Genomic DNA, 12623 nt, shown 5'->3' on the forward strand with positions numbered 1-12623 from the left:
ATAACCATAGTTTTCATCCAAAGTACATCATAAATGTTCACAATGATTAAAATGAAAGCATATTCTCTTTGTAATACATGACACCTAAAACACATGAAAGTGCATTAGTACTGTTAAATAAGAGTTTAATTTGATGACTTGGCATAACATGCCACCTGTGCCAATCTGATTGAGAGGCACGATGAACCTCCTTAATGCTCTAAATCTCCTGGCATATCTGGGTCTTGGCAGAAATCCCAAGTGGTAATAATGTTTGGCAGTAAGCGCTTGTTTTCAGACTAATGTTATGCTGTCACTCACATACGGCCTTCTTCTACTTTATTTACTTCTTAGAAACAACCCAAGCAAATTAGTAACAGAAGTTTAGACATATCATTTTCAACAGCAAATACTGAATCCAGGTTTTGGGAAACTCCTTGGTTTTCCATTATATACAATCCTACCATTGTCTTTTAAACTGTTCATCCTGTTGTCCTGCAGTGCAAGGGCTTGTGGGAGATAAAAAAAAATACTTTTCAGGACTCCAGACTAATTTTTCTCGGTGGGTTGCACCAACTTACAAATTGGTTGCGCCCTTTTTTATAGTCTTTTAAAATAGTCGCTTCATATTTGCGCTTTAAGACTTAAGAGCCCAATAAATCCAATTCTTTGCACTTAAATTAGATATTGTTTATGAAATGATCTGACACAAATATAACCTGTCACTCTTCAAAATCCTCCTTTGTTGCCCTCTTTGCCAAAAGATTTTACTTTATCTTTACCACAAAAACTAAATACTAAAAATAAACTACTCAAAACTCAAAAATAACTCGGAACTAAATTATTATATACAGTATGTACTTTACTACACATTGTCATAAATCTTACTAACCGCTCTTGTTAGATGGTCTAAGCACGCTTGTGTTCTGATGTGTTTTGAGATCCATGTTGTCTTTCAAAAACGTGTTTTTTGTCACTTCCTTTTTTTCAATGGAAAGCTTGTGCATAGACTGATGTCTGGACTCTATCATCAGGGGTTTAGTAAAATATAAACAGATGATTCAATATATTGATAATGTGTATCAATAAAATGTCACATACATAACACTGGAATTACCCACCTGTTAATAGATTTGCTGTTATAAATATAACAACAGTCATACCTTATTTCAATGCTATATATAATAATACACTATGTATTTCTTGTGATAGTTGTAGTGATTATTCCTCTTTAAAGCATTTTGTCTCCTGGCAACGCAACAAAAAAACGTTTGGAAAATATTTTATTTATATTTGTGTCGATTGCAAATGAAGTCACAGGCAGCGAAGAGTGCAGGTGTCGACTGCACAGGAAGCGAAGGTGTCTCAGAGTGCAATTGCAGTTCTGCAGCCAGATGCCATTGACTTTATTACTCGATGCGCAGAAAGATCGGGATATGACATCAATGGCTGTCCTGCTGTGCTTTTATGCTGTGCGGTCTGTGCAACACCAAAATGTTATTAAAAAGTACAGTGTTTATTCCACTTCCTGAAAAACACTGATGTTTCATAAAGATAGGGAGAATATGCAGTCTTTGGGTTTTCTTGTAAATGACAGGCAGGCAGGTTGAAGCAGGGATTTCACTTTTTTTTAACAATGTGGACATGTGTATTAGAGACATCGATCAGAAGCAATGGAAGTCTATAACTTCTTGATGCGTCATGGGAGGACAAGATCAGTCTACTCATGTCAAGAGAGTAGCGATTCTTCCCTGGACCCTTTTCTTAAACAGATTAACCCCCTTAAACAGTGTTACTAGTGACATCACAGCTACACGCAACATCAATAACAAATCATGAAGCTTGTGGGAATGAACGGAACCATTAACTTTTGTTTTTAAATTGATTTAGGCATTTACTGCACTTTCTGTTCTATACGTGTAAAATACAGCTTTTCATACAGAAGGTTAAAACTGTTTGATTACAGTCTTGAAAAAAGGTTCTTGACAGTGATGTTCCAGGTTCCCTATAAAGAATCATTTCTTTCTTCCTTTTTATAATATAAAGAAACTATTTGCAAAGAACCTTTGAGTAAGAGAAAGCTTCTTCAGATGTTTGACGTTCTTTTTGGAACCATCAGGGCAAAAATGGGTCTTCTAGGGTATTGTGTGAAGCAGCTACATTTTAGGAGTGTATTCTGATGTGTCTCATATCTCTTAAGTCTGCATAGTAATACAATTTCTGGCAATTATATTTGACTAATAAGTTTATCTGTGCTTGCAAATTAATCAAAAATAAATGTGACTAATGTTCTACTTTTGCAAACACAGATGTACAGGACGTTTTGACCGGATGCGCCCACTATGGTAGGGTATTAAGGTAAATCAGTAGCTAAACTTGCATTTAAATTTAGTCATTTAGCAGACGCTTTTATCCAAAGCGACTAACAGATGAGGAAACATTGGAAGCAATTACAACAACATAGGCAACAAAATGTGAATCATTTAAGTGAATCAAAACTAGTCCATTAAAGCCTAGCACAGTATACAAAGCTAAGAATAGTGAGGTTAGTAAAAAAAAGTTTAATAAGAAGACAGAAAAGAATTAGAGGTTAAAATCAATCAGTTACATGTTGACGGAAGAGATGCGTTTTCAGGCGTTTTTAAAAGATGGCAACTGAGTCTGCTGATATTGTAGCATCAGGTAGATCATTCCACCAATGTGGAACAGATCCAGAGAAGGTACGGGAGAGTGACTTTTATCCTTTTTAACTTGAGAGCGTGTATTTTAATTTGTGACCTTGTAAAGTAAGTATATGTACCTGTACACTAAAATGTACACTCACTGCCCCAATGTTCTAAAACTGAAATTGCAAATGTTGAGATTTGCACTCGTTCACAAAACTCACAAATCTCTCTTTTGAATTTGAAGTTGCAGAAAAATAATCACATATGTGTAAACTGGCCTTTTCAAAAAATACATTGGCGTATTGATTGTTCCTGCCGCTAGGGGGCGGTGTGGCTCCGCCGCATGACGTCATCACATGCGCCTCTTTCTCTCGCCTCTGAGCTTTCAAGTGCACAAGTTGTAAAATTTCATATAGCCTACATAAGAAAAAGTGGGCTCAATGTAAACCAAAATTTTCACATTTTATCAATGACTTCAAATTGTATATAGATCTCTTGGAACAAACAAAAAACAAAAAAGCACTGAAAACAGGTAGTACTCTGAAACCATTTAAATGAATGTAATTCTATTTCTTTCTTTTTTCTATCTGGCAACGGATGTTAATGTGACTTGAATATGTAATACCTCTTGTTCTTATGGCATTGATTTAATAAAGCATAAAAAATTAATTAAAAAAGTGCACAAGTTAGTTTTGCTACGGGTTTATCACCAAAGTAGTAGCACAAAGTCAAGGCAGGAAGATTTGAAACTGCAGTGACACATTTGAGAGGTTTTAGACGCCTATTTGTGGTTCCAATTACAATCTGAGAAAACGTTTAAATATGTGCAATGCATTTGTATTTGCCAATGTATTAAGTAAATGCCAGTTTACACATTTGTGACTATCTGCAACTTCAAATACAGAAGACAGATTTGTGAGTTTTGTCCACGGTGAAAATCTCAACATTCAACTTAAGGTTTTTTTTATTTCACAAGTTTTCACATTTGGGCTGGGAGTGTACATTTTGGGGGGTACATATACTTACTTTACAAGTTCACAAATTAAAATCTACATGCTCTCAATTTTTGCTACAGATTTACCTTCAGAGACCCGCCTATTTGGTGCTATTTTATCCGGGCATGCGTTTGACGTTTCTATGATAAATGATGCTCTGGGGATGCAAATCAGGTTTTAAAGGAAATGATAAAAAAAAATTACTACTCTTTATCTATTTTTCATTCCTTCGCATACATCTATTTCTTCAGGTGTGCGAGACTAAATGTTTATTGACTCAATTCAAGTAGCTTTTTACAGTGTCACTCGATCACTTTACAGTCAACTTTATTTAATAAAGGTTATTAAAAGAGTATTGTCTGGTGACAGTGTTGTTAAATTCACTTTCATGGTCATGGCAGTTTGCTCTAGTGTTGGGACACACCTTTAGCAAATGATTGAGCTTGTTCCGAGATTAATAACAATACCAATAGTCACATATCCCTTTATAAAGACAGAAGTTTTTAACCAACACACACTGGAATATTATCTTGGGGAGTGTTAAATTCTCTGGCCACGTCTGATGAATTTACATAAAAAGAATCTTTTTTTTCCCCTCACAGGTACTCGGTTCCTAGTTTTTAAAGCAAATCATCTGAACTATAAATGTCATGTGACGATATTTGTGTAGGAAATGACTTGCACAGTAGCAAGCAACCCAAAGCAGTCCTCAAAACAAGAAGTATGTAAAATGAACATTTTAAACTTATTTACAGACACACATCTAAAAATCTCACCATATATACACACATGCAAGTAAAATAACACTGAGGCCTCGCAAATAGACACATGCAGAGACAGGCTCGACTATCATAACACCGTGTGTAAATGTAGTGCGTGGGGAAAAAGTCCAGTCTAATTCAGTTTTACAAGAGAAAACATACAAAAGTTTATAGGCAGTAAGAGAACATCTTTAGGCGTAAACATTAAAAAATATATTTATACAGTACAGATATACCAAATCCTTTTAATAGGTCAACTTTAACTATACATAGTTTCCGTTGGTTTTACACTTAGTGTAGTTCAAATTGTAGCTTAACTGTTTTAAAAGCCCCCAACCATGTTCCACAAGCTTGTTAGAAAAAGTGAGAACGTCCACACATTTGTTTCTTCAAATTCTTCTCTTTGTCCCGACTGAAAAAAACAACAACAAAACAAATCCACATTTGAGTTATTTTACATTTGGGTGATTAACATCAATTAGTTACTTTTGGGTGAACAAAAATAAGTTATTAAACATAAAAATACATACAAATAAGTGTTGAAAACTGTCCTTACCTTACCAATGGTAAACCTATAGTAATCATTGAGCTATCAGGTACGATTTTGTGGGAAATGTTGTTGTGATTTCATTTCACAAGTAAAGTCATAAAGTAAAGATAATCTAATGCATAAAGTAATATACACTTTTATATTTCAAACAAAGATGGCGATGGAGAGGCCTAGGTTACATATTGCAGCTCTCTACACTTGCTATTAACTGTTGCTTAATTATATGGTCATTTCTGTCCAGTTTGTATGATTTCTCAGTGTTTATTTATATATATACATAGTTACGACTTACTCACCAAGCACACTTTATCTCACCTTCTATTCTGATTGATGTTGGTATGACATGGAGATGATCTCCAGCGTCAGAGTCCTGATCATAGAAGTGCTGAAGAAGCACACCTTTCACCATCTCTCGGCTCAGAGTGTAGCGCACCAACTGTTCATTTTCTGAAGGGATGATGAACTGTAGCTCAAACTGAGCTGTATCATCCCTACATGGAAAACCAGAGGATTAGAAGCAGCTTCGTTTCTTGCCAAACTTCACATTTGAAGGGGTGGCGCAATGGTGTGTCATGCATTCGGAATTATTTTCAAAGTTAAACTTGCTTAGTGTAAAAACGAGTTGGACGTATGATGTAGTATTTCTGTGCTCGGGAACACTCCCCCAGTGTTTGTACAGGTTTCGGAAAGTTTTTTTTCGAACATCAACAATCGGTACGTGACAACTTTTCTTAGTCCCTTATTGGACAATTCTCCCAGAAAAGCATGCGGCACGCTCACGCATCAGCCATGGAGAGCGGGAGAAGGAGCAAGCGCACAATTCACTTTGTGTGCAGGAGAGAGAGAGAGAGAGAGAGCACTTTGTTCGGGAAGTTCAGTTGTTTGTTAGCTTCATTTAGGCGATGAATGTTATAAAAACGGTGAATATAATGCTGGATTTGACGATCGTTCGAAGTGAAACTGTTTTCTTGGCAATGTTTGCACACGTGCTTTAGTTAATCCCCCCTCCCCCAACACACGTCGCATGTATTCGGAAATAATCGTACAGCTGTATCTGTATTTTATAAATGTGATCAAACTTAAGAATCTGCAGATATTTGAAGGGTGCGATACTATTCTGTAAATACTCAAGATTAACATGAGAAACTGTCTGAGGTAGGGCCACTTTAAAGCTTGTGCTACACCTCGATCTCTTCACATCAAAAACTGTTACACTGATGTTGTGAACAAAGGGGTTTTAAATGGTGCGAACAGTGGTGTAAGGTGTTAAATGTAACAGTGGAGTGTGAAATTGAGTCACCTGAAATCGTTTATGGTAACATTGGAAAAGTAGCGTGCCAACGCAGGAGAAGAATTGTAGACTGCTGTCAGCTGAAGAGAGGTTAGGGAGAGAAATACAGAAAAAATACATGAACTAATGGTTTCATTAAGTGTCTGAAACAAATAGTCCTAGGCCGAAATCAGTTTGCATAAATGATGGGGAACCATCTCCCCTTCCTTCTGTCACTCAGTACTTGAGCACCACAAGGTTGTGTGCAGAGTCCTCTTTCCTTTTCACTCTACACCCAAGACACCACATCAAATACGGCAAGGCTACGATATATCTAAATACAATAAAGTCGTGCCAGGAACCAGTTCTCAAAACAAGCAGCTCCAGACTTCTAAACAGTTTTTATCGATGTGCCATCACAGAACTGAACGCTTTAGAGTTTAAAGGGAGCAACATTACTCATTACCATTATAAGCTTTTGCATTTGTGAAAAAATGATATGCACACCAATATAAATTGTAAGATATGTTGTACATCTGTACAATGACAATAATTATATTTCATTCTGTTCCATTCACTTAAAAGCAGCATTAAACAGTGCACAGTTTCCGCCTTACTGCATGTTTTAGATGTCTCAATGCAAACACCCAGTTTAGGTAATAGGGAACTTCAGTATTGATCTGTTTTGTTGAATCCAGTGTTATACAAGCAAATAATCTGGCATCCATGTGTCGATAATCATGATGAACCAAGGCTTTATTTTGATCAACTTTGTCGCATCCAGAAGAGAAGTTGTGTTTACATAATCAATGTATGTGTACTGCGCATATTTATTTTGTAATTATAAAAACATACACATACGTGCATATTTAGGAAATATCAAGACGTACTTATTTACCAATAATTTAAATTATATATAAATGTTTATTCATTTTTATGTTTCTTAAATATATGCATTTATGTGTTTGTGTTTACAAATACAAAATAATATATATGTCTGTGCACTGTGCATATTAATTATGTATACACAAATGTTTGTTCTGGATGCAATTAATCAAGATTAATGGTTTGACAGACCTAGAAAAACTGCTTATATGCTTATGTTATGTATGTGGGTGGGGGCAAAAACTATTGCATCACACTCTCTCTCTCTCTCTCTCTCTCTCTCTCTCTCCTGCACTGAGTTTAACTTTCTGAGAAATAGATAAAGCACAATGGAATTTTTATCAGTTGATAACTTGCACTTCATATACAGTACAAGAAAGAGTGACAATGTGCATAAAAACAATGTGCATAAAACCAATCCAAGTTATCTTAGCAACACGAACTGTAAAATACGTTTCTTCGAGAGATCTTGCTCAAATGTATTTATAGGGGTCATATGACACAGCTAAAATGAAGATTATAGTGTATACATGATTTAAGTTAAAAAACGCAGTATTTTCCACATACGTGCATGTTTGTATCTCCTCTTTGCTACGCCTCTGTGAAATGCGCAGTTTATTAACAAAGCTCTTCGCTATGACAAGCGAGGTGTGCTATGATTGGCCAGTTAACCAATGCATAGTGATTGGTTGATTACTGCAAGCGTGTGACAGAAATGTAACGCCTCTTACCATATTTGGAACATCAGGTTCCATAGGAATTGTTCTGACAGGTACTCCCACCTTACTTGCGTATATATTTGGGCGGTCTTAGACAAATCATACCACGAACGGACGTAGATTTGTGGGGGTGTGGTTACACGAGGCGTTTCAGGAAGGTCTGGGTGAGCATTCGCTTTTAGATAGAATTCATCTTTTGTTCAGACACTTAAATTTTTGCAATTTTACGCGTCTAATACATGCACCGGCAACTTATTACACACCAAAGACACAGAAAAACACATATTCTCGCCATATGACCCCTTTAAAATAATGTCAGCAAATCTGTGAATGCATTAACAGGCTTTCGCATGCATGCTTCTAATATACAGCTTATATAGTGACAGCATATGTAAAAGAATTGATAATGTTTTGTTAAAATCAACTCTAGGTTATGTCTCACCTGTTGTTTCAGTTCTTCTAGCAGCCTCTCCAATTCATCTGGTTGAGTTAAAGAGTGTGAAGTGAAACTGTTATTGGCGAGAGTAAAGTTCCCTCTGAAGAAGCGCTCCACCACAAATGACGATCTGTCATATTTTGCGTCTTCATCATCGTAACCAGCTTTGTGACACAGAAAGAACATAAAAACACACTTGTTTATTACAGGAATTACTTTATTTTTTATAATACAGCTCACATCACAGCCTGCTTAGAACATTAGGCATCTCAGCTTGGATGAAAGAGCATCACCTTCAGCTGAACCCGGCCAAGACGGAACTACTATTATTTCTGGCACACCCCACGGTGCACATCCCACAATCCCTTCTTCCAAAACAGCCAGTAACCTCAGAGTCATATTTGATGAACAGCTGTCCTTCGATGTTCACATTGCAAAGACAGAAAGGTTAGACCCTATCTCACTGAGAATGCGGCACAACTCCTCGTCCAGGCCGGCCTTGGTAATCTCAAGGTTGGACTACTGCAATGTTCTCCTTGCTGGTATTCCTGCAAAGGCTATCAAACCACTTCAGCTGGTTCAAACGCAGCAGCACGCCTCGTCTTCCAACAGCCCAAAAGGGCTCATGTGACGCCCCTTTTCATCTCTATCCACTGGCTACCGGTTGAAGCCTGTATCAGATTCAAGTCGCTGATGTTCGCCTACAGGACTATCACTGGATCTGCACCGGCATACTTTCACACCCTCCTACACCACTAGACCCCATCAAGAACCCTGCATTCAGCAAATGACCGGCGTCCTTGTAAAGCCTTCTCATAAGGGCAGTAAATCGCTTTACCGCTCATTCTCCTTCACAACTCCTTCCTGGTGGAACACTCTTCCTAACTCGGTCTGATTAACCACATCTCTCACAAACTTCAAAAAACTAGTGTAAATGTACTGGATACTAGATTCATCAAAGGTCATGCAATAGCACGTTGCCATGTACGTATACAGTACGCTTCCTCGTGTCAATTCAAATGACAATATTTTGAAGAAAGTTGGTCTCCAAAGAACATTGTCTTCTACTGTATGACCACAAAACCACAGAGACATATCGTCGTATCATCGCTGTCTTTCTAAAACCTTGTATGTCCAAATTTGCTGGTTTTCAGACATTTTGGGCTTTTTTTCACGCCACAGTACTTCTCAATGCAAAACCACACCAGAGGTCACACCACCCATGTCACTTAAAACAGGAAGAATAGGCTTCAGTGGGCAAACATGAAACACTTCTTGTAAACCTCCAGATCATCTGTGATCTGCACGTGGTAGTATGATGTCTACACCACAAATCTGCTGTTAAAGGTACAGGCCATCAATGGAAAGAAATCATCTTTATACAGACGTATTTATCCGAACGCTTCAATGTACCATGTAGGTGCTTTTGTTTCTGACCACAAGTTTCCCTTTGTGGTTAAATTTCAATAGAATCTTGCAGAATAATGCATGTAGGAGGCCTCACAAGAGTGCAACCAGTAAATGTATGCTGCCAATCCAAACCGTGAAAAGTAGCACCTCATGTATCCTGTAAGGCCACACTAAAATGCATAGGAAATAAATACATAGGAAATAAAAAAAAAGAGAAACATTAAATAAATATATTTAAAAATAAAACAATTCCGTTTAGAAAGTATTGATAGTCGGAATTATTCCCTTCTATCCCAGTTAATATCACAGATAACTTCAAGTATGACTTAAGACTTTCACAGTCTTTATAAATATTCACAGGTGTAATACATACAACCCCGCACAAAAATTGTCATGATTCATCCTCGTCTGAAATATTTCAAGTGATATTTAACCCAAAAATGAACATCATTAATAATTACTAAAGCATATGAAATGATAATAATTTGAAATAACCAGAATAAAGCAAAATACCTGCACAAACAATGAGAGTGACTGCAACAATCAGAGCGATTAGAAACAAGATGATGAGAATCACCGTCCACACTTTGAGTTTCCACACCACCACCGTATTCAGCTCTCGCTTCACCCTCTGCAGCTCAGTCTCGTCCTGCAAAACACTTTATATTAGAAAAATATAATATTACTAACAAAATGTAATGACTACGCTCTTCAGATTTATCTTTGATATGGTTACAGGTTCAATATTGACATCATCCACACTGTGTTCTGCCGCCCCGCTGCCATCGCCCACCTGAACACACACACACAAAACCAGACATGAAGGTGAAACTGTTTTAATACAGACTACAAATTAAGAACAAATTGTTCTGTAGTTAAGAGCTTTTTCAACCAAGTTTGCATATTATGTGACTCATTGTATATCAGGTTTCCAAAATAGTTGGAAGACCTGCTTATGAAGCTTATGATCCATTTAGAAATAAAGTCAAGTTTGTAAGCTTTATAGTGTATTTAATATTACATACTGTACCTGCGATGTTGAGAGAAGGGGAGACACTTCATGTGCCACAGAGTTGATGTGGTCAGGACTGTCTCCATGTTCTGGAATCACCTGTGAGAGAGTTTAGAAACAATAAAAAGAAAGAAAGAAAGAAAGAAAGAAAGGAAGGAAGGAAGGAAGGAAGGAAGGAAGGAAGGAAGGAAGGAAGGAAGGAAGGAAGGAAGGAAGGAAGGAAGGAAGGAAGGAAGGAAGGAAGGAAGGAAGGAAAGAAAGAAAGAAAGAAAGAAAGAAAGAAAGAAAGAAAGAAAGAAAGAAAGAAAGAAAGAAAGAAAGAAAGAAAGAAAGAAAGAAAGAAAGAAAGAAAGAAAGAAAGAAAGAAAGAAAGAAAGAAAGAAAGAAAGAAAGAAAGAAAGAAAGAAAGAAAGAAAGAAAGAAAGAAAGAAAGAATTTTTAGTGTAGATGGTAAACTACATAAATCACTTTATATAAATATGGATTCATTAAATACCATACTAAACAATTGACCGTGAAATCTATCTATCTATCTATCTATCTATCTATCTATCTATCTATCTATCTATCTATCTATCTATCTATCTATCTATCTATCTATCTATCTATCTATCTATCTATCTATCTATCTATCTATCTATCTATCTATCTATCTATCTATCTATCTATCTATCTATCTATCTACCTACCTACCTACCTACCTACCTACCTACCTACCTACCTACCTACCTACCTACCTACCTACCTACCTACCTACCTACCTACCTACCTACCTACCTACCTACCTACCTACCTACCTACCTACCTACCTACCTACCTATCTATCTATCTATCTATCTATCTATCTACCGAATGTGGTAGGCTATCGTTCATGGTTTATGGTGTATCGTTTACTATGGTATGAAGCCATTTTCCTATAGGCTACTTTAACGCTATTATTACCACCGTTTACCGTCTAAACTAAAATATTACAAATAAGTTCAATACGTTTGCTACAAACGTAGTTTTCGTTTTGAGCAAGTTCAACTAGTGGGTTAAGAAATGTTAAACTTCTAGCAAACAAAAGAAAGAAGCGATCCCAGTTTCTGTGCGCGAAACCGGCAGGACGTGTCGACACTTGAACAAACATCTACGAGTGAAGAGTAACTCAACAAGTTACAAGAGACTAGAAAAAGAAGACCGATGAAAAGAAAATGAAATATCTCTGCCAGCTTACCTCGATGCAAACATCACTGGCGACATTATTGTTGTCATGAACACCTTGAATGGTCTTTAACTCCAGATCGTCGCCCATTCTTCCATAGTCAGTGTCCCGCAACACAGATCTGCGTGTGTTACCCGGAACTGAGGCGCTTCACACGCGCCTGCCTGCCGCAGGTTGATCAAACAATGTCCTTTATAACTCGCTTCGGCTTCATCAAACAATTCAAAGCGCGTTTTTTCCAGATTCCTTCCAAATGTGACTAAAGTTTGATGCGTTGCGGGTGAAAGGCAAGTGAGAATGCGCAGTAAATAATGCGTTTAAAGAAGCGAAACTAAAATGAAAGACATCATACTGTTAAACTCACATGTGATGCTGCATTTATGAAATCTGGTGTTGGTTTAGCCTGCGGCGCACAACTTCTGCCAGAAAGCGACAAAATAACAGGCTTAACATAAATACATGTATGCTATTCATTGCTGAAAACCTTCCCATGAATTTACACCTTGAATTCAAGGTTTAGGATGTCGATCCAAAGGGTTAAAGCATCGGCAGATTTGTTGCAGATCTACGTGGTCATATTGTGTATACACACTTACATAACATTAAACAATAGGGTTAATATAGGCTACCTAATAAAACACCTGCTTCCATCGCCCCCTAGTGTCCACCAAACACCGTTTAGTACAGTTAATACTACTATTGATTATTTCCTTTCTTTCTCTCGTTATAGAAACTA

The 12623-nt window shown here is 37.1% G+C and overlaps 1 protein-coding gene across 3 annotated transcripts; it reads right to left on the reverse strand.

The window, feature by feature from the left end:
* Positions 1–3545: 3545 nt before the first annotated feature.
* On the reverse strand, positions 3546–12542 carry c15h3orf52 (chromosome 15 C3orf52 homolog). 3 transcript variants are annotated; one of them, XM_079481475.1, is made up of 10 exons: positions 12390–12542; positions 12252–12306; positions 11900–12051; positions 10702–10782; positions 10408–10464; positions 10185–10320; positions 8268–8425; positions 6252–6322; positions 5267–5442; positions 3546–4813 (listed from the first exon to the last, which is right to left on the reverse strand). In XM_079481475.1, the coding sequence occupies exons 3-10, from the start codon at positions 11975–11977 to the stop codon at positions 4791–4793; spliced, it is 780 nt and encodes a 259-aa protein (XP_079337601.1). In that variant the 5' UTR covers positions 11978–12051; positions 12252–12306; positions 12390–12542; the 3' UTR covers positions 3546–4790. The 3 variants fall into 3 exon arrangements, with proteins under 3 accessions (XP_079337601.1, XP_079337600.1, XP_079337602.1); XM_079481474.1 differs by having other exon boundaries at positions 11900–12146; positions 12390–12491; XM_079481476.1 differs by lacking the exon at positions 12390–12542 and having other exon boundaries at positions 12252–12321.
* Positions 12543–12623: the final 81 nt, after the last annotated feature.

This window comes from Barbatula barbatula (assembly GCF_947034865.1).
Source record: "Barbatula barbatula genome assembly, chromosome: 19".
Taxonomy (NCBI): Eukaryota; Metazoa; Chordata; class Actinopteri; order Cypriniformes; family Nemacheilidae; genus Barbatula; species Barbatula barbatula.